General features: G+C 60.3%; 1 protein-coding gene across 9 annotated transcripts in view; it reads left to right on the top strand.

Moving 5' to 3' along the window:
- The window catches only part of PRRC2C (proline rich coiled-coil 2C), a 49734-nt gene that overhangs the window by 9556 nt on the left and 19024 nt on the right, over window positions 1–21154 (top strand). For 8 of the 9 annotated variants that reach the window (XM_055119934.1, XM_055119938.1, XM_055119939.1 and 5 more), the window contains exons 2-16: window positions 977–1150; window positions 2112–2289; window positions 4315–4424; window positions 5489–5614; window positions 6262–6485; window positions 7583–7665; window positions 8738–8871; window positions 8948–9035; window positions 10178–10319; window positions 11820–11873; window positions 13895–14498; window positions 15326–15492; window positions 16336–16564; window positions 16732–16942; window positions 18304–20472. In XM_055119934.1, coding sequence (XP_054975909.1) covers window positions 1039–1150; window positions 2112–2289; window positions 4315–4424; window positions 5489–5614; window positions 6262–6485; window positions 7583–7665; window positions 8738–8871; window positions 8948–9035; window positions 10178–10319; window positions 11820–11873; window positions 13895–14498; window positions 15326–15492; window positions 16336–16564; window positions 16732–16942; window positions 18304–20472 — 4631 coding nt within the window. In that variant the 5' untranslated portion in view covers window positions 977–1038. The remainder of the gene's footprint in view (window positions 1–976; window positions 1151–2111; window positions 2290–4314; window positions 4425–5488; window positions 5615–6261; window positions 6486–7582; window positions 7666–8737; window positions 8872–8947; window positions 9036–10177; window positions 10320–11819; window positions 11874–13894; window positions 14499–15325; window positions 15493–16335; window positions 16565–16731; window positions 16943–18303; window positions 20473–21154) is intronic. The other variant, XM_055119936.1, reaches the window with a different exon arrangement.

Raw genomic sequence — 21154 nt, 5'->3', positions numbered from 1 at the left:
GGTCCTGAAAGCCCCAGTACGAAATTGAGTCTGTGTTCCAGTGAGGTTGAAACTGGTCATCAGGACTAGGACCGAGAGTGGGAGGGTCGAGGCGCCCTGAGGCACTATGGGGAGGGAGTTGTGTGCACCTCTGTGGGCCTCAAGGGGTCTGGGAGTCCCCCGGATGTCTGGAAACCTTCAGGCTGGTGGCGGTAATGGCTGATGGGAGTGAGAGTCTGGGTTTTTTTTGTTCTTTTGGGATCACACCCAGCGATGCTCAGGGGTTTCCTCCTGGCTCTGCAGTGGGGATTACTCCTGGTGGTGTTTAGGGGACCCTCTGGGATGCTGGGGATTGAACCCCGCCACGTGTAAGGCACACGCCCTCCCCGCTGTCCCGTTGCTCTGGCCCCTGACTCCTGGTACATTTATGGAGCCCTGCTAATAACTGCGTGTGGCAGTTCATCTCTGCGTGGATTCTGATTCTGTAGTTGGCAAATAGAAAACCAGTAGCTAAACGGATCCGCAGAAACGTTCCTTGATCTGATTCCGTTCTTGGTTCCATTTTCAGTGCATCTTAGACCCACATGGGGACAATAATTTCCTCACTTTGGTTTCTCGTGTATCAGGAGCTGAGGTTTCCATGGCAGACATGTGGCAGGGACGGTCACTGTATAGGGTCCCCCAGGCATGGCGGGTGTGGCCAAAAAAGTCACAAGCTTTGTTCAGTAGGATGCTGTGTTTGAGCTCCACAGGACTTCAAGTCTATTCTTGATGCCTCCTAGTGTTCAGAAATTGGGAGTATTTGCCGAGTACGGGGAACTTGATTTGGCTCGATTCTAGTCAGGTGTTGACTTGGAGAGCATTAAGTGGGTCTGAAACTACTGCTAGGAAAGAATAAGTATTGGAGCTTCCTCTTTCCCCGTGTGGGCATTTGATTTACGTTCCCTGGGCGTTTCTAGTCGTCTGGTAACTTTTCCTTCTCTCTTTCTCCCCGTAGGTCCATCTTAAAAGATTAAGGGGTGTGACTGGAGGTTTTTGACTCGATGAGTTTCCACCGAAATGTCGGAGAAGTCAGGCCAGAGCACGAAAGCAAAGGATGGGAAGAAGTACGCGACGCTCAGTTTATTTAACACGTACAAGGGCAAGTCGCTGGAGACTCAGAAGACCACGGGTGAGTGTGAGCCGGAGCCCGCTGGCCTGTCCGTGGCCTTGCTGGGGGCTGCCGAGGCTAGAACTGGGACAGACCGAGACGAAATCAGTGTTTGTCACCGCATCGGGCTTGCATCTTGTTTGCTGACGGGGTAGGGGGGAGGTAGCCCTTAGGGCCTGGTCTGCTATCCGCCGGGAGCGGGCTTTGGGCGTGTGCACATCACTTTGGGAGACAGCCGCCCTGCCCGCCAAGGGGGCTTTGAATGCTTTACCCCGAAGAAATGAGTAGAAACGGGTTTCCACGGGGCGAGCAGAGCCCCTCTGGCCGGGCCCCTTTTGTCTCTTACGGCTGGAATCCAGCGCTGGGTGGCAGGTGAGAGGGCAGGGTGCTCAGGAGGCCGCGCCAGCTGGCCCCTCCTCGGCCACTGACTCGGCGTCTGGAGTTTGACACCCAGCGCCACCAAAAATTTATACACACGTTTTTGGTTTGTTTTGTTTTGCTTTTTTGGGTTTTTTTTTTTTTTAATAGGCTCCCTAAGAAAATTACAAAGCTAGCGTTATTGAGGTTTTCTTTCTACAAGGCCTTTGTGGTCACACCCAGTGGTGGTTAGGGGACCGGAGGGGCTGGGCTCGGGTCCTGGCCTCCCGTGTGTAAAGTGACCCTCGGGCCCGTCTGCTCTCCTGATGAGCGTGCTGGCACTGCTGGTGTTTCTCCAGCGTCTGTGGTCAGCGACGTTGATTTGGGGCGGTCGGGCTGCCCCCCGTGGCGCTGAGGGACCCGGGACTGTGCACCTGCCTGGTGAGCCTGACCCGGGCCCCGTAGTCGGTTTCATCAGGTTCCGACTGTGGGTCCGAGCGCAGGGGTGTGACTGAGCCCAAGTCACCTTTCCTGAAACATCCGGGAAGGATGGTTGGGGGCTTCTCCTGTTCTCTGTCTGCCGGAAGCGCCCGTCGAAGGGCCCCGCTAACGCCGCTGTGTTCAGTTGCAGCTCGCCATGGACTGCAGAGTCTTGGGAAAGTGGGAATCTCGCGGCGAATGCCTCCCCCCGCCAACCTGCCCAGCCTCAAAGCAGAGAACAAAGGCAACGACCCCAACGTGAACATTGTCCCCAAAGACGGCTCTGGCTGGGCCTCAAAGCAGGAGCAGCATGAAGAGGAAAAGTAAGTCCGTCGCCGAGGAAAACCCTTCCCTCTCTTTGTTGGGAACTTGGGGCCGGGGGCTGGGGGGTATCTGTCAGGGCTGAGGGCTGGGGGGGTGTCTGTCAGGGCTGAGGGGCTGGGGGGTTTCTGTCAGGGCTGGGGGGTGTCTGTCAGGGCTGAGGGCTATGGGGTGTGAGGGTGTCTGTGAGGGCTGTGGGGGTGTCGGTCACCGCTCACGTGCTGACTTGGGTTCCTCCCTGAGTCTGGGGTGGTGTGGGTGTTGCCGTACAGCAGGCGAGAGTGTCGCCAGTCAGGGCTCCTGTTGGTGCTGTCAGGCCCCAGCCCTCCGCCCGGCCAGGTGTCCTACTCGTGCGTTTGGGTCGCTGCTGCGGTGTGAGAATATCTCTTCCCCTGCTTCACACAAGCCAGTCCTCATACTCACATTGTTTTGTTTTGGGGGCCCACGGCAGGGCTGGTGACTGGGGGTCACTCCTGGTGGTGGTTGGGGGGACGGTGCAGTATTGGGGGATCAGTCCCAGGCATCCACTCCCCTTGCTCTAATACATTTTAAGAATTATTGGGTCAGTGACCTCAGTCGGGAATCACTCCTGACGGTGCTCAGGGACCACCTGCGTAGCCATCAGGTGTGCTGTGTGCAAGGCAAGCGCCCACTGTGTTATCTCTCCGGCCCCTCGTGATACTCATGCATGAGTAGAATTCGCGGTAAAGCTGGGGTGGAAGAGATAATGGCCCTTCAGCCATCGCCCAGCAAACCTTTGGCCTCTGAGTCCCAGGGATCACGTGAACCTGGTTAAGGCAGAATGAGTTTCCTAGGTATGGGCAGTTTTAAAGACTAGTTAGGCAGTTGGGTGCTAATTGCTAACTTTCTGCCTATCATCATCAACTAAATGATACTTTTTTTTTTTTTTTTTTTTGCTTTTTGGGTCACACCCAGCGATGCTCAGGGGTTACTCCTGGCTTTGCATTCAGGAATTACCCCTGGCGGTGCTTGGGGGACCATATGGAATGCTGGGGATCGAACCTGGGTTGGCCGCGTGCAAGGCAAACGCCCTACCCGCTGTGCTATTGCTCTGGCCTCTAAATGATACTTTTTTGCCTGTTATTGTCAAATTCTAAACTCCTATTTGGGAACTTTATTTAGAAAATTTGACCGTTTCAAGCTTAGCAAGCCCAGTTTCTGCTTCTTAGTTATAGAATTACACTGTGGTGATAAGTGATCTCAATGTACAAGTCTCTTAATTACCTTTTTCATTTTGAAGCTTTAATCCATTCTAAGGATTGAGTAAAAGTGTTGACCTTTTTAAAAGGCCCCTTCACTCATGGGATTGCACTGGGCATGTCATTATTGCCTTTTTGCCTAACCATGGACTGGAGCGATAGCACAGCAGATAGGGTGTTTGCCTTGCATGCAGCCGACCCGGGTTCGATTCCTCTGTCCCTCTCAGCCTGGCAAGCTACCGAGAGTATCCCGCCCGCACGGCAGAGCCTGGCAAGCTCCCCGTGGCGTATTCGATATGCCAAACACAGTCACCACAAGTCTCACAATGGAGACGTTACTGGTGCCCGCTCGAGCAAATCGATGAACAGCGGGGTGGCAGTGCCTAACCATAACGTGCAGCGTGAGCCTCCCGGCTGCCGGGGAGGGGGGTGCTCATATCCCCAGCCCTTCCCCTTCCCTAGTTTGGGTGGTCTCAGGGACTTGTGTATCAGCACACACATCCTGCCATGGCCCCTGTTCTGTTATTACTGATTATGAATTTTTGCCTCTCCAAGTAGATTATTGGTAGCTAGTCACTAAATTATTTATTTTCAAATGGAAACAAGTAAAGCTGTCGAGCTGCCGTCTTGGGTTATTCAGTGGTGAAAGGAAAGCGGACAGAAATGGCTCTAATGAATTGAAAGGACCGTTGTAGAGGGACGAGTTTGGAGGACACGGTGTGCGCCACAGTGGTTTGGACTTGCTGGCGCTGTGGTTTCTCGGTCAGTAGACAGCGTCTGAAATCACGGATTCGTGTTTTTTTTAAGAACACCAGAAGCTCCACCAGCACAACCAAAACCTGGGGCTCCGGCTCCCCCAGAAGTAGCACCTGCTCCCAAATCCTGGGCCAGTAACAAGCAAGGTGGGCAAGGAGATGGTAAGTGGACGCTAGCGGAGGCCGGCGGGGCCCGACAGTCACTGAGCAGCCATGCAGGGCAGGGGCGGGCTGGGGGCCGTTTCCCAGGCTCTGGTCAGAGAGAGTGTTAGCATTCCCTGGGTTAAGTCTTGCCGTCGGCATCCACGCCCCGTGCAGTGGCCGGGCCTCCGAAGGAAGCCGGAGACCCTCTGCCACCTCACTCTCCCCGGAGTTCTGTCACAGCTCCTGGAGACGCCCGGCTCCACGCCCAGGGCTGGAAACCATCTTCTCGGCCAGTGCCCACTTCTCGGCCGGACTCTCGCCTAGGAGGGAAAAGGCTTGGTCGCCTCGAAGCCTGCAAATGAGGCGCCCTCACGAGATGTAATTTTCCCAACATGAGAAAATTCTAAACCGTTCTGCAGGGATGCCCACCCGTGCCCTCCAATTGATAAAAACTGTTTCACTATCTAGAAGTATGAGAAGAAGTAGTTCGGCGGGCAGGGAGACAGGTGAACGGGTGAGCGGTGAGGCACGGTCCGAGCAGTTAGGCTGAGGAAGGCCTTTTAGCCTCAGCTGGTCCTGGCTGTGCCCGATACAGTTGAATTCGGTGCAGCGGGAAGGGTGAGGGTCCGTATAAAGGGGCGTGTGGAGGGGCCAGAGCGGGGAGGGTGTTGGCCTGGTACACAGCCTACCCGGGTTCGATCCCGGGCATCCCATAGGGTCCCCCGAGCACCGCCAGGAGTAATTCCTGAGTGCAGAGCCAGAAGTATGACCCCTGAGCATTTCTGGGTGTCACCCCAAAAACAATGAATGAATGAATGAACAAATGAATGAAGGTGCGTGTGGAGGGCCCACCCCTGGTGCTGCTCGGGGTCCGGCGGCGTGTCTGGCGGACGCTCTGGTCTCTCCTCATGGCTGCTCAGTGACTCTCCGAGAGCCGGGCTGGGAAGGCGCTGCGTTTGAGTGGTCCAGGAGTGGGAGCTAAAGCCTTGGGCCCAGGAGAGACGCGTGTTCCAGGCGGGCTGCCGGCGGGGTCTCCGGCGTAGGTGACGTCGAGCTTCCGTCTCCCAACCCCGACCCCGCAGGCATCCCAGTGAACAGCCACTTCCAGCAGGAGTTCCCCAGCCTGCAGGCGGCCGGGGACCAGGAGAAGAAGGAGAAGGATGCGAGTGACGACAGCTACGGGCCCGGCCCCAGCCTGCGGCCTCCAAGTAAGCGCGTGTCCTGGGGGCTGCTGCCCCCCCCCCCCCCCGGACTCGGGCGCAGACTGGCCCGGCCGCCTGGACCCCTGCAGCCCTGCGCCCAGGTGGCCGCATCCTTCTTTGCACGTTAACGTGTGTTTTCCTAATGATAGTAGCGCTCTGTGTGGGTGCCTTGGCCTGCATCAGCTGCGGGTGCTGCCCACCTTCTGCTGCTGTTAGCATTCGGGGCAGTGTGGGCAGTGAGGGGGGCCTGCGAGAGGCCGCTGTCCGGGCGGGCGCGGACTCCCTCGGGGGGGGAGCAGTGCTCACTGCAGACCGTCCCGCTGCTTCCGGCTGCCTCAGTATCTGCTGCTGCGAAGCAAGTTGGACCAGCCGGACCGGACTCGGGGTTTCTTGGAGGGTGTCCCGGGGTCAGGAGAGTCACAGGCGCAGGGAGGCCAGCCGGGCTGCTGCTGAGTCCCCGGGAGAAAGTCGGGACGGGCAGGTGCCGGGGGGGGGGGGGGGGCAGGAAGGGGATGGGTCTAGCTTCCTGGCAACCCCCAGCCTGTCGGTCCTGTGTGGCTCCCCAGGGACTCGAGGGCTTGGGGCTGGGCCTGGCTTCCTGGCTTGCTCCCCTCCCCTCCCCCCTCCCTCCCTCACTCTGTCTTTGGCACCAGATGTGGCCTGTTGGCGAGACGGCGGGAAGGCTGCTGGCTCCCCGGCAGCGTCCGACCAGGAGGAGAAAGGCCCCAGCCCTGAGGAGGGCCCAGCGGGGAGCTCAGAGCAGAGTGACATCCTGCGCGTGGTGGAAAAGCGCATCGCCTACGGGCCCCCGCAGGCCAAGCTCAACGGCCAGCAGGGCCTGGGCGCCCGCGCCGGGCTGCCGCCCTACGGGAACCTGGTGAGGGGGGCTCCGGGGGGGGCAGCAGCGCAGTCAAAGCGTTCTTTCACTTGGGGATGCAGGAAGTGACCCCCAGTCCCTGCCCATTTGTACCGCTGAGTCCTGGGGAGACCCCTACAGAGAGGAACGCTCTCCTCCTCCAGGCTGTCCTCCAGGCTATCCCCTGCCTGGGCAGGCAAGTGCTTTCAGCCCTTGGCACGGCTCCTCTTTGGACCTCTCTGTTCTCTCATGACCTAGTAAGGAGACTGCACGCCAGGTCACGGACTCGCTTTTGAAATGGCTGGTGGAACTGTGAGGGGAACAGTTGTCGCTGGCTACGCCTCCGTGTTCGAGGGCGATGCCTTCAGGAGCGACTCAGAGACCCTGGGATGTTGGGGCATCTGCAGCCGCCACTCAGTGCTAAGGGATGACGGACGGCGACCTTTGCTTGGGGAACTTCCTGCAGCAGATGCTTGAAAGCACAAGGAAATACAAACACTGGTCTGGTGGACCAGCCAGTTTGTGCCAACTCGGTCTCACCGCACTGCTAAAGCGTTATTTCATCCCAGATGTGTCAGGTCTGGGAAAAAGCTAGGATAGGGTCATTGTAACTGGGAGTCATTTTTTAAAAAAAATTCCCAGGTGTTTTTGTCTCATAATTTGGGTCCAGATCATTCCCTTGCCTTCCGATGGGCTGGTCTCTCCAGAGCCTTGCTGCTGTCAGCTTCTTCTCCGGCTCTTGTTTTCTTGGCGTTGACCTGTTACACTTTTTCTGTAGCCGGGGAGTTTCTGGGTCTGAATTTAGCCGATCCCGCCACTCGAGCTTCATGCACTACGGACTTCTGGCCCCTGTGTGTTTTCTGTGAATCGGTGGTAGCTTGAGTGCCCTTCTCTTTGTTCTCGACCCATTTTGAAACTCTGTGCAGATGACTTGGTTTGGAGAAGTGGATGTTTCGAGAGAGACCATTAGCCCTGTGTGAGCCCTTGGTAGCTGGTGAAGCCGCCCTTCCAGACGGCTTGCTGGGGGTCAGGGGTCAGCCTAAGACAGGTCATCTTTTTGTTTTTTTTCCTTTTCCAATTGAACTCCTAATTGGGTCCCTTTCTGTTTCCTCCCTCAGATGTTCCAACAGTACCCGAGGATGGCGTACCCGCCTCTCCACGGTCCCATGAGGTTCCCGCCTTCTCTCTCCGAATCTAACAAGTAAGACTGCTGAGCAACGGGCGTCTGGGAGGCATGTGTAGGATATGCACATGATGGGGGGGGTGCTGGCGCTTAGGGGCGTTGGGCCTGGGGCGTTACTCGGTCAGTACCGTTGCCACTGACGAGTCCTGGCGCACGTCGAAAGCAGCGCTGACCCGTGGGTCTGGAGCACACTGGTGTCTCGCCCTCCCTGGAGTTGGGGCATTTCTTGCTCACCGTGAACCGGCGTCTCCTCCCGGGCCCTGGGTGTTCTATAGTTACTTCGAGATTAGCGCCAGTGTTAGCCGCGCTCCCCTTGGGTCTGGGCTTTTTTATTATTAGGGCTGGGGCGATAGCACAGCGGTTGGCTTTTGCCTTTCATGTGGCAGACCCGAGTTCGATTCCTCTGTCCCTCTCGGAGAGCCCGGCAAGCTACTGAGTGTATCGCACCCGCGCGGCAAAGCCTGGCAAGCTCCCCGTGCGTATTGGATATGCCAAACACAGTAACGATAAGTTTCTCGATGAGAGATGTTACTGGTGCCCACTCAAACAAATTGATGAGCAACGGGATGCAGACTAAATTTTAATGAAGGAGTATTGCTGTTGATTCAGCCACTGATTCAGCTGATTGAATTGGGCATGAACCCCACGTTACTATTTTTTTCTTTTTTTTTTTTTTTTGAATCACTGAGCGTTACAAAGCTTTCATGAGATTCAGCTGTCCAATGATCGAACACCCATCCTCCCATCCCGCACCACTGCAGTCTCCATCACCAGTGACCAGTGTCCCCAGTATCCTCCCCCCCGCCATTCCAGTCCTCCCCCTGCCTCCATAGCAGGCAATTTCCCCCATACTCTCTCTGCTTCTGGGCGTTATGTTTTGCTCGAGTTTTCCCACCACTGTCCAAGCCTGCCTGGCACCTCCTCTCTTACCGTATAGCGTTGAGGGTGAAAGTCTCTGTCGGCTGCTTCCCACGTGCAGAAGGATTCCGGGAATCCCTCGGGTCCCCACTCTGAGGCCCGTGCCGTCTCTGCGTGGGAAGCGGCCCCTCGGCCCCTCTCTGAGCTCCTCTTCCTTGTGATCTCCCGCTAGGGGCGCGCGGGGCAGGGGCCCGCCCCCGTCCTGGGCCTCGGAGCCCGAGCGCCCGTCCATCCTCAGTGCCTCTGAGCTCAAGGAGCTGGACAAGTTCGACAACCTGGACGCCGAGGCCGACGAGGGCTGGGCAGGTAAGGCGGGGCCCCGGGGGCGGCTGGCCCGCAGAGGCGCCGGGCGGCCCGTCTGAGGGGTCTGCTTCTCCGGCAGGGGCGCAGATGGAGGTGGATTACACGGAACAGCTGAACTTTAGTGACGACGACGAGCAAGGGAGCAGCAGCCCGAAGGAGAGCGGCAGGTGGGCTGCTGGCAAGGGGCCGTGCCTGGGCTTGGGGGGGGGGGTGTGGCGGGGGCCACGGAGCCCCGTTCACTGCCCGGCCTGGTCTGTGTTGGTAGCACGGGGAGGTGTGACGTGAGTCGCTGATTCTGCTGGTCCCGTGTTTGGCTGTGAGTCGTGCCAGCAGCACTCGGGGCCTGTGAGTGAGAGGTTCTATCCTGGGGTCTGGAAACTCAGGCCCGGGACGAGGTTCTGTGGCGCCGTTCCTGGCCCGGCTCTGCACCGCGGCATCCGCGCTTAGGAGAGAAAAAGGCTGCAGTTTCCTGTGACTGAATTCAGAGTACTGTTCTTTGGGGAGGAGGGGGGTTGTTGTTTCTGTTGGGGTCACACCTGGCGGTGCTCAGGGCTGACTCTTAGCGCTGCACTCAGGGCTCACTTCTTTTTTTTCTTTGCTTTTTGGGTCACACCCAGCGATGCACAGGGGTTACTCCTGGCTCTGCACTCGGGAGTTACTCCTGGCGGTGCTCAGTGGACCCTATGGGGATGCTGGGAATCGAACCCGGGTCAGCCGCATGCAAGGCAAACGCCCTACCCTCTGTGCTATCACTGCAGCCCCAGGGCTCACTTCTTGCAGGTTCAGGGGACCCTGTGGGATGCTGAGATCGAACCTGGGTCAGACACCTGCAAGGCCAACGCCCTCCCTGCTGGGCTGTTGCTCTGGTCCTGGCTCTTTCGTATCGAAGCAGAATGAGGCAGGACAGGGTCTCCTGTTGCTCCTGCAGTTGCCCTGTTGTGTGGGGGTGAGACACTCAGGTTCTGGGGGCGGGTGAGCTGCAGGCAGTGCTCAGGCTCCCGGCGGCCACACACGGGCAGGCTGGCGGGGGGGTCGTGGGCTTCCAGTCGGCGGGAGCTTGCTTTCCCGAGTGCGTGTTTGTATCTGACACTTAGTTGCTGGGTTGTGTCTTCCGCCATGTGGGAAGGGGGACGCCACACCTTACACAGTGCTCAGCGCCGGTGCCCAGGGAACAGCGCCCCGTGCAGTCAGCACGGGTCCGGGCCTCCGTCCCATTGTCTTGTTGAAGGCCTGAGAAAGTCACGTCTCCTATGGAGAGGAAACGCGGTGTCACCCACATTCTTATTTCCCCTGATTTTGATTTCCTCAGTGAGGATCAAGCTTCAAAACCCACAGAGAACAGTGAAAACCGGAAAGAGACAGAAGACGCTGGCAGCACGAAGTCGTCCCAGGCGCCCACCCAGCCTCCGGTGACCAAGGCGCCCTACGGGAAAGGCCCTGCTTTCCCTCAGGTGGGTGGGGCTCGAGGGCAGCTCTCGGGACTCGACTCGCCGGCACCAAGTTGGAGGGCAATGTAGGGAAAGGCACCAGTTGGAGGCAGGGCACTCCAGAGGGTTTCCGTGCAGGATTCCAAATCTGAGCCAGTTTTACTGTGTATCAGTAAATCGACAGTAGCTGGTGTCATCAAGCAGAACCGTATGGTTACCCTTCTTTTTAAAAATTATGTTTATCCCTCCTACTCTCCACCTCCTTTGGGGCCACACCCAGCGATTCTCAGGGCTGATTCCTGGCTCTGCACTCAGGAATCACTCCTGGCGGTGCTCGGGGGAGCATATGGGATGCTGGGAATTGAACCTAGGTTGACCATGTGCAAGGCAAGTGCCTTCCCGCTGTGCGATTAAAAAAAAAAGCCCCCCCCCCTTTTTTAATTTTTTGGTTACAGTGGCTTGGTCATTCATCCCAGAGTGGGAAGAGAAATGCAAACCCTTGCTCTTGCCCGTGTGTTCTGGTAGGGATCATGCTGAGGGCAGGGAAAGGGTCGGTCTGGGCCAGTTGAGTGTGTAGCAGGCGGGAGACCAGGTCTGCTGGTCCTGGTCAGAAGTTGGGGAATGTGGCCCCCTCGCGGGGCCAGTCCTGCTCAGCTGAGGGTGCTCGGCCTTAGTCATCGGATGCATCGGAGGGACAGGGACAGGGACAGGGGACGTGGTCAGCAGAAGTACGGAAAAGCATCGCACAGTGAAGTCTGTGCGAGTCCGGTGGTTATGGGTGGAGGGTTGGTGTTTGGGCCACACCTGGCTGTGCTCAGGACTTAAGAATCACTCCTGGCGGGCTTGAAGAACCAACCAGTGGGAGGCAGGGATCTGTGCAGGCCAGCACCTACCCCCGGACTGCCCCTCTAGCCCTAGCAAGGCTTGCAGTGGTTTTGAAATGGGACGGGGGAGCGGAAGATCTGTGAAGGTAGCGTGTGCAACAGTCTTGTATGCAGTACCAGGGGGTTGTAGCAGGTCCTGGGGCGCTGGTTTGAGCTGCAGGAAACACTTGTGAATTCTGACATTTTTCAAACAGTCTTTAAAAGGGGCTGGAGCGATAGCACAGCGGGGAGGGCGTTTGCCTTGCACACGGCCAACCTAGGTTCAATTCCCAGCATCACATAGGGTTCCCTGAGCATCGCTGCGTGTGACCCAAAAAAAGAAAAAAAAACTATTCATATAAAACCAGTTTTGTATGACTTACTGGTATAAAAGGTTATTGCTAGAACAAACGACTATCAAAACACATGATTTTTATAAAAAATTTGCTGTTCCCAAAGCTCATTTGCTATTCTGTAATTACAAAATTGAAGGGATCGTTTTGTAAGTTGCAGAAGTACTTTGTAGTAAGTGATGAGATTTGTTAAGAGAAAAGAAAGGAGATTTTGCTTCCTGTGACCTTGAGTTCCGACAGTCACTGCGTTCAGAAATATTCCTAGTTGATCGTACCTGATGACTTGATCATTGCTTTACCTGTCACAGGAGCGTGGACCGTCTTCACACCTGCCTCAGCCTCCGAAGTTGCTGGCACAGCAGGTACACCGCTTCATGGGCTCGCGGGGCGTGGGGGGAGGGGCTGCCACGCCCACACGGCTTTGGGCACCGGGTGGTATAAGCTAGGGCCAAACCGGGGCCCCTGCTCACCGCAGGCGCTGGCTCGGGTGGGAGTCGGGCAGTCTGTTTCTAAGGTCTTAACCGCTCTGAGTCGTCTGTGAGTTTGTCGCTGCGGTTCCCCTCTGGCCCCTCGTCCCCTCCCCCTCCCATCCTCTCGTTCCACCGAGAAGCAGCGTTCCCAGGCTCCTCTCCGCCCTCTCCTGGCTTTGGGGCCACACCCACTAGTGCCCAGGGCCCTCTGTGCTCAGGAATCAGTCACTCCTGGAGGTGCTTGGGGGACCATGTAGGATGCTGGGGATCAAACCTGGGTCGGCTGCGTGCAAGGCGAACGCCCTCCCCACTGTGCTATCACTCCAGCCCGGTGTTTCTGAACCTTGTTTCTGCTTGTTACCTGGCTCTGGTCGTGTTTCTTCCCACCTTTTTTTGCTTTTTGGGTCACACCCGGCTCTGCACTCAGGAATTACTCCTGACAGTGCTGGGGGACCATATGGGATGCTAGGATTCGAACCTGGGTCGGCCGCATGTAAGGAAACGGCTCTACCCGCTGTACTGTCGCTCCAGCCACCTCCCATCTTCTAAGATGGAACCTTTCTCAGTTCCTGTTTCCCTGTTCTCCTTACTATGACTCAGTTATTAAGAGAAATGCAAACTCATGTTTCGGTGGAGACTTTGGTCTGACCGCCCTTAGCTGTTGAATCGTGGTGTCAAGAGTAGAAGTGGTGCGCAGGGTCTGTCTGCGGGGGGCTGGAGCCGGCCACAGAACTTTCATCGTGAGCCCGGGTCACACACGAGGACACATCTCTGGGCCCGCTGGTAGTGTGGACTGCCAGAGGATTCCCTGGTCTCCTGGAGTGTGTGTGTGTTGGGGGGGGGGGGGTGTGCCTGTCCCTGCTGTCCTGAGTCGGCTTCACGTCCTGCTTTGCAGAAACCGTCGTCTGCAGCCACGGTTTTCCCCGAGCCTCAGTCCAGCCTTTTCTTTCTTTTTTTTTTTTTTTGGTCTATGGGGGCCTCACCTACTGGTGCTCCGCAGTTGCTCCTGGCTCTGCATTTGAGGCTCTCTCGCTGTAGGGTGCCAGGGGATCCAGCTTGGGTCTGCTGCGCCAGGCGGTGCCCGCCTGCTGTGCTCCCCCTCCAGCCCCACCCTCTCATCAAACCTTCCTCTCTTTAGTTAGATTCCCCACTGTTTTGCCTCTTTTTTTTTTTTTTTTCCTTTTTCGGTCCCACCCGGCAATGCTCAGGGGTTCCTCTTGCCTCTGCACTGAGCAGTCACTCCTGGCAGTGCTCAGGGGACCCTATGGGATGCTGGGAATCAAACCTGGGTGAGCCGCGTGCAAGGCCAGCGCCCTCCCCGCTGTGCTGTCGCTCCGGCCTCTGCTTCCCCTTTCGCGGTGCTTCTCCCCTGGCTGTCAAGTCCGTCCGTCTTTTCAGCAGACTGTCTTCCCTTCCTTTATCCTGGGTGTTCTTCCCATTCTTGGGGTCCTGCGAAACTAGGGTGTGGAGATCAAACCAGCAGTCTCAGGAGAGGCGGGCAGGCGTGCGCAGTGGACCTCGCTCTGGCCAGCAGCTGGGGGAGCGTAGGGCAGCGTCTTGGGCTCTTGGCTCTTTCCTGTGGCTGCATCTCCGTTTCCTCCGGGCCCCTGTGTCGCCTGGGAGCCTGTGGCTCTCTCTTCACCTGCTGCCGTGGCATTCGTGCTCCGAATCCCCTTTGTTCCCGCAGTTCGATTGTGAAAGAGATGTTGACCGTCATTTTCTGACCCAGCCCGGGCCGGCAATAAGGTCTAGCACGACCCACAGACGTGCGCTCAGTGAATGTTAGGGGACCTTGTTTGGGGGATCATCTCGATGGAGTGCTGTCCTCCGGGCTCTCGCGGGAGGCTCCCTCCTATCCGTGTCTGGGTCTCCTTGTCTGTCGGACTCCCTGACCCCTTGCCGTCCTGTTTCAGCACCCTCCCCCGCCAGACCGGCAGGCCGGCCCCGGGCGATCGGGCCCTCCACCGCCCCGGCAGCCGGTCCCTGACGAGGACGAGATCTGGAAGCAGCGGAGGAGGCAGCAGTCGGAGCTCTCGGCTGCCGTGGAGCGCGCGCGGAAACGCCGCGAAGAGGAGGAGCGGAGGATGGAGGAGCAGAGGAAGGCGGCTTGTGCCGAGAAGCTGAAGCGGCTGGACGAGAAGCTGGGCATCGTGGACAGGCAGCAGCAGCAGCAGCAGCAGCAGCCGCCGCCACCCCCGCCCCCGCTGCCACCCCCACCCCCGCCGCCTCCCGAGGGGCCCCGGGACAGGGAGCTGGAGAGGCCGCGGGAGAAGGAGCAGGAGGTGGAAACGGAGCAGGAGAAGCCGCGGGAGCCGGAGAAGGAGCAAAGGCCGGAGAAGGAGAAGGAGCCGGAGCAGCAGCAGGACAGGGACAGAGAGCTCCAGAAGCTGAGAGACCAGGAGAAGGAGACCGAGTCGGAGAAGGCTGGGGAGGAGGTGCGGGAGAAGACGGAGCCCGAAGAACCGCCCGCAGCGCCTGCCGTGGAAGAACCGGAAACTGAGAGCAGCGCTAAGAAAGGTGCAGTGTCTTGGTTCCGTTTGGGTTTAAGGGGTTTTATCAAGGTACTGGGGTTTAGTACACTCGTTTCCTCGTTAGATCATTCGAATCAAAGCCACCACAGGCTTTGGCTCCCGCCCGGGTTCCCCTGGGGCACACTTGTCACTCGCTGTTTGTGTCCGCTCTGGAGCGTCTCTCGAGCCTGCGTTTCCCTCTCGCTCTTTCTGAATTAGTTTCCGTAGAAAACCATCTTGCTGCACCGGAAACAAACGAAATACTTTTGAATTGGCTTGTTCTGTTTTAAGTGTTCAGTGCGTCCCCGCGAGTGTCCAGTACAGGTTTCCCGTGTGGTGAGGAGTTTCGGTCTGTGGCCTGCATCTCTCCGGTTTGGCGGCCACCCCCACAGTGCTCAGGGTTCCTCCCGCTCTGTGCTCAGGAGTCACTCCTGGCAGGGCAAGGACCCAGCCCCATGGCCCGTGGCCCTGGTCCTGTCCCAATCTGTGACCTGTATCTTTTTTTTTTTTTGATTTTTGGGTCACACCCAGTGATGCTCAGGGGTTACTCCTGGCTCTGCACTCAGGAATCACCCCTGGCGGTGCTCGGGGGACCCTATGGGATGCTGGGAATCGAACCCGGGTCGGCTGCGTGCAAGGCAAACGCCCTCCCCGCTGTGCTATCGCTCTGGCCCCAGCCCGCATCTTAAATACCCAAAGTTGAGGAAATCCGACCCGTCATCAGTTCACCCTCCTTCAGCCGCCTCCTGGGCTGTCAGTCCAGAACACGGAGCCTTGGAGACAGACGGACGCCCTCTTCCTTGTCACCTCTGAGTCTTCTTCTTCTTTGGACAGAGGACGACCCTGTTGTCGCCAGACAGGACAGTCGCGGAGAGAAGGAGACCCCGCCGGTGGCACATGAGGCGGAACCGGAACCGGGGGCGCAGCCTCGGCCCGCGGTGCTGTCGGGTTACTTCAAACAGTTCCAGAAGTCGCTGCCGCCTCGCTTCCAGAGGCAGCAGGTAACGGCCCCTGGCGCACGCAGCGCTGTTCCCGCAGTTCCTCACGCCCGCGGGGATTCTGCCTCAGTCAGGGCTTACTTGGTCCTGGCTCTGCACTGGGTCACTCCTGGCAGGGCTCGGGGCCGGTAGCATGCGGGGACAGAGCCACCCGCTGTGCCATTGCCCCGGCCCCCGTGTAACCACGGACATGGGGTCCTCTTTTTCCCGCCTTGTTTAGTTTCCATCTTTTTGTTCTGTTTGTTTTGGCCCAGCGATGCTCAGGGGTTCCTCCTGGCTCTGCACTCAGGAATCACGCCTGGCGGTGCTCGGGGGACCCTATGGGATGCTGGGGATCGAACCCGGGTCGGCCGCGTTCCAGGCTAATGCCCTCCCGGACGCTGTGCTATCGCTCCAGCCCCTATTCGGGTCATACAGGCTGCCAGGGATGGGTGTTGGAACATTGTATGACTGAAAGAAACCCAGTCATGAACAGATTTGGGTTTTGTTTTGTTTTGCTTTGCTTTTTGGGTCCCACCCGGTGATGCTCAGGGCTGACTCCCGGCTCTGCACTCATGAATCACTCCTGGCGGTGCTCAGGGGACCCTATGGGATGCTGGGGATCGAACCCGTGTTGGCTGTGTCCGAGGCAGGCCAGTGCCCTCCCCGCGGGACCTGTCGCTCCGGCCCCTCCGTCTTAGGGGAACTGAGCAGCTGCTCTCATGAGGCATAAGGCAGCGTGCCCTGGTCTTCGTTTTATTTTTGTTTTCCAGGAAGGGCTCAGAGGCCCTGTCCTCCCACCGGCGGGGGTGGGTCGCTGGCCAGGCCTTCCGGGACTGACCCTTGGGGCCCTTCTCGCTTCCCCAGGAGCAGCTGAAGCAGCAGCAGCAGCGGCAGCAGCAGGGGGTTCCCTCTCCGCCGTCGGGGGGCGCTGTGCCCCCGCCCGCACACCGGCCCCTCTACCAGCCCATGCAGCCCCCTCCCCCGCACCTGCCCCCCATGGGCTTCGACCCCCGGTGGCTCATGATGCAGTCGTACATGGACCCGCGGGTGATGTCCGGGAGACCCACCATGGACATGCCGCCCCTCCACCCCGGTGAGGCTTCGGTTCCTGCCCCGTCTGCCCCCTCCCGAGTCCCAGGGGCCCCTGGGGTTTCGTTAGAGGTTGGCTCAAGGCGGTAGCTCCTCGGTCCCTCAGCCCCCTCCGCCCCCATTGCTGATTCGAGACGGGCCGCGCCTCACGCTCCCGCCCCCGCGTCGCAGGCATGATTCCGCAGAAGCCGCTGCTGCGCCGCGACCAGCTGGATGGCGCGCCTGGCGGCTCCGAGTCCTTCGAGCACGCGGCTCGCTCGGCACGGGACCGGGCTGTGTCGCTCTCGGAGGCGCGGGTGGCGTGGGGCGCCGAACCCTACCCTCACGCTGAGCCCCAGCAGGCCGCCGCCCCCAAGGCCCCCGAGGACGCCCAGGACGGAAGGTCAGTGACGGGGGCTGTTCGGGAGCCGGGGGGGGGGGGGCGTTTCCTGTTCCCATGGGCCTGCCCCCCGCACCCCTGCAGGACCACGCCCTGGGCCGGCCGGGGACAGAGTGGCCGCGTGTAGGTGCAGGTCCTCCGTGGGTGAGGCGTGGTGGACGTCTGACTGTCGTACTTGTGGGAGTTCTCCAAGGCCAAGGCAGGGGCAGGTTGTAGCTTACACCTCGACATGACAGAGCCGGGTTGTCTGTATTGACACAGAACTTTTGTGTTTCCTAAGAAGCATGTTCAGTCCTTACTTTTGGCAGGGCTACCCTCTGTCGTTACGGGAAAGTGATCTCTGTTCTCAGGGATTGTTCGTTTGTACCAGTATCAGTTAGAGTGGCTCGTTTTCTTTTGGACGGGGTGGGTGCTGGCACACTTGGCAGGGCTCAGGTCCCCCCGATGGGATGCCGGGGATCAAACCCAGATCCGTTGTGTGCAAGGCAGACACCTGATTACAAAATCCCCCCCCTCCCTCCTTCCCTTCCTCCCTTGCTTTAGGCTGCCCCGCGGTGCCCAGGGCTGCATGTGACTGGGCTTAGGGACCATTAGGGTGGGTGGGCTGTAGGCAAGGCCTCTGCCTGCTGGGCTCCTCCAGCAAGGGCCCTTTTCTCAAAGAATGCACCTTATTTTTTTCGCTTTTTTTCTTTTTTAATTTTTACTTTTTCAACTAAAGTGGGGGAAATCAGTTTACCCTCCAGAGAAAATTTCAGCCTCCAATGCAGTATTGGTTACTAAAGACAGCATTGCACCTTTTCACTTTGTGCAGTGAAAAGTTTGTCTCTTGTTCTGAGGTTTTTTTGGGGGGAGGGGCAGGTCCATACCCAGCGATGCTTCAGAGTGACTCCTGTCTCTGCGCTCAGAAATTATTCCCGCTAGTTCAGCTGGGACCATAAGGGTGCTGGGGATTGAACCCGGAGTGGCCGCACCAAGGCAGGGGCCTTCCCCGTGCCGTCTCCCAGCCTCCTGCCTCATTTCTGTCTCTTGAGTAGCAGCTCTTCCTGTCATCCACCTCCGGGTGGTTTGTCCTGCTGGTGTGAGTGGCTCGGCGTCTAGCGTCCAGTGTCCAGCATGGGTCCGTCCCCTTTGGTGGCCGATAGTCCTGCTGGGTCTCCCGCCACCCCTGCTGCTCAGCTGCCTTTTGATGCAGTGAACCGCATACGTGGTTCCGAGCGGAGGCTTGTGTGCCCACAGCGTGTCCGCTCTCGTGGGGGCGCAGCCTTTGGGAGCCGCTGTCTGGGTGCTGGGGCCTGTCCCGCGGTGAACTGCATGCGTACCTAGGGGGCTCTGCCGTGACGGTTCTGCTCTCCCTTCCCTGACAGGCCTGACGCCGCGCCCGAGCAGGAGCAGATGGCCGCAGTGTACCCCGTCGGCCATGGGCAGGCGGAGGCCCCGCCGAAAGCCGAGGGTGCCTGCGAGCCTGGCCCGCCGCACGTCCCCGAGCCTGCTGGCAGAGCCTCGGAGGACGCACGGCCCGCCCCCGCCAAGCCCGACAGCCAGCCTGCTGGCCCCGAGCCCGCCCACCCGAAGGTGCTCGCCGCCCCTGAAGAGCGGGGCCCGGCCGCCGAGAGCCAGCCCATCCGCAAGAGGAGCGTGTCCCACGGGCCCGGCCAGGCGCAGCGGCCCGAGGAGCTGCCGGGCGTCCCCAAGGCCCCTGGCAGGGAGCCCCCAGAGAGGCCGGACGAGAGGCCACGGAAGGACGGCTTCCCGCGCATGGCCGAGGGCCCGAAGCCCGAGAAGCCCTACAAGCCCAAGTCGGAGACGCGCTGGGGTCCGCGGCCTGGCGCCAGCCGGCGGGAGGACGGCGGCGACCGGCCCGTGAGGCGCTCGGGGCCCATCAAGAAGCCGGTGCTGCGGGACATGAAGGAGGAGCGGGAGCAGCGCCGGGAGAAGGACGGGGACAGGGTGGACAAGGGCCCCGAGAAGGCCGCCAGGCCCGAGAAGCCGGAGAAGAAGGAGCCGCCGCCCGCGGCCCCGCAGCCTGAGCCCGAGAAGGCGCCTGCGCCCGAGCCCGCCCCCACCGCCCCCAAGCCGCCGCCGGAGCCCGAGAAGCCCCCGGAGCCCCCGAGTGTGGCTGAGGCCGAGCCGGCGGCCAAAAGTGGGAGCCAGCCGGCGGCCACGGGCACAGCCACGGCGGCCAAGGAAGAGAAACCCGCCGAGAAGGCGGGCGGCAAGGAGGCGGCCGCAGAGCGGGTGCGGCCCGAGTCCCGGCCGGTGCTCCGGAAGGACGCCACGCTGCCGCCGCGCTCCTACTGGAAGGACGCCCGCGACCGGGACTGGTCCCCCGAGCAGGGCTGCCGGGGCCGCGGGCGCGGCGAGTACTACTCCCGGGGCCGCAGCTACCGTGGCTCCTACGGGGGCCGCGGCCGGGGCGGCAGGGGCCACCCCCGGGAGTTCCCCCCGTACCGTGACCACAAGCCGCGGCCTGAGCCCGCCCCCCCGGGGCCCCCCCGGCCGCGGGAGGAGAGCGAGACGCGCAGCGAGAGCTCCGACTTTGAGGTGGTCCCCAAGCGGCGGCGCCAGCGCGGGTCCGAGACTGACACGGACAGCGAGGTCCCCGAGAGCGACCGGGACAGCGCGGGCAAGGGCAAGGCGCCCCGCCGCGACGAGCGGCCCGACGGCAGGAAGCCCGCCAAGCCGCCGGCCGCCTTCAAGCCCGACGGCCGCGCTGACGCCAGGCCGCCCGACAAGCCCTTCGCGGGCGGGCGCGACGAGGACAAGGCCCGGCCCGGCTTCCTGCCCAAGGGCGAGCCCACTCGCAGGGGCCGCGGCGGCACCTTCCGCAGGGGCGGCCGCGACCCCGGGGGCCGCCCCACGCGCCCCGCCCCACTGCGCAGGCCGGCCTACCGCGAAGGCCAGTGGACCCCCAGGCTGGCCGAGGGCCCGAAGCCGGAGGACGGGGACCCGCCCCGCCGGCACGAGCACTTCCTGCCCCTGCCCGCCGACAAGCGGCCCCCCAAGTTCGAGCGGAAGTTTGACCCGACCCGGGAGCGGCCCCGACGGCAGCGGCCTGCCCGGCCCCCGCGGCAGGACAAGCCCCCGCGCTTCCGGCGGCTGCGGGAGAGGGAGGCGGCCGCCAAGCCTGGGGAGGCCCCCGCGCCCGCCAGCGGCACCCCCGGCCCGGAGCCGGCCAGCGCCACCGCCTCCGGGGAGGCCTCCGGGACCAAGACGCCTGACTTGTCCAACCAGAACTCATCCGACCAGGCCAACGAGGAGTGGGAGACGGCCTCCGAGAGCAGCGACTTCAACGAGCGCCGGGAGCGGGACGAGAAGAAGAACGCCGACCTGAGCGCGCAGGCGGCAGCCAAGGCTGGGGAGAGCGTGCCGGCCGCCCGGCGGGAGCTGGCCAAGAGGAGCTTCTCCAGCCAGAGGCCCGGCGCCGACCGCCAGAACCGGCGCGGCAACGGCGGCCCGCCCAAGGCCGCCCGCAACTTCTCGGGCCCCAGGAGCGAGAGGAGAAGCGGGCCGCCGCCCCGGGCCGGGAAGCGGGGGTGAGTACCGGGCCGGGGCGGGTGGGTTCAGGAGTGCTGGCCGCGCTCAGTGGCCAAGTCCTGGGACCCTGGTGGGGCGGGGAGCGGGGGGACGTCACTGCTGCCGAGGAGCCTTCTTTGCTCTCCTGAGTCCCACCCGGCGATGCTTGGGGCTGACTCCTGGCTTTATGCTCAGGAATCACTCCTGGCGGGGCTCGGGGGACCCTCTGGGATTCTGGGAATCGAACCCAGGTCGGCCGCGTGGAAGGCAAACACTCTACCCGCTGTGCTATCGCTCCAGCCTCATTTTTTGTATAATTTTTGAACGTGTTTATAAATTAAAATAAAATTATATTATAAATTATAAACTTATAAGTAAAAGCTAGGGGGTTTGTAGTGACCACTGCCCGAGCATCACTGTGCTGTGAGAGAGCCTGTGAGATCAGCTCCGTGGGTGCAGAATAGAGGTTAAGTCTCACACCTGCCCTCGTGTTTATTTTGATTTTTCTTCTGTGATTGGTACATGAATACAGGAAGGCAAACCCGTGTTGACTTGTTTTATTTATTTACTTACTTATTGGCCTTTTTTGGGTCACACCCAGCAATGCTCAGGGGTTCCTCCTGGCTCTGCACTCAGGAATCACTCCTGGTGGTGCTCGAGGGACCCTATGGGATGTCGGGGATGGAACCCGGGTCGGCCTCG

Source organism: Sorex araneus, chromosome X, assembly GCF_027595985.1.
Source record: "Sorex araneus isolate mSorAra2 chromosome X, mSorAra2.pri, whole genome shotgun sequence".
NCBI classification, from domain to species: domain Eukaryota; kingdom Metazoa; phylum Chordata; class Mammalia; order Eulipotyphla; family Soricidae; genus Sorex; species Sorex araneus.
This window is presented reverse-complemented; position numbering and strand designations above follow the sequence as displayed.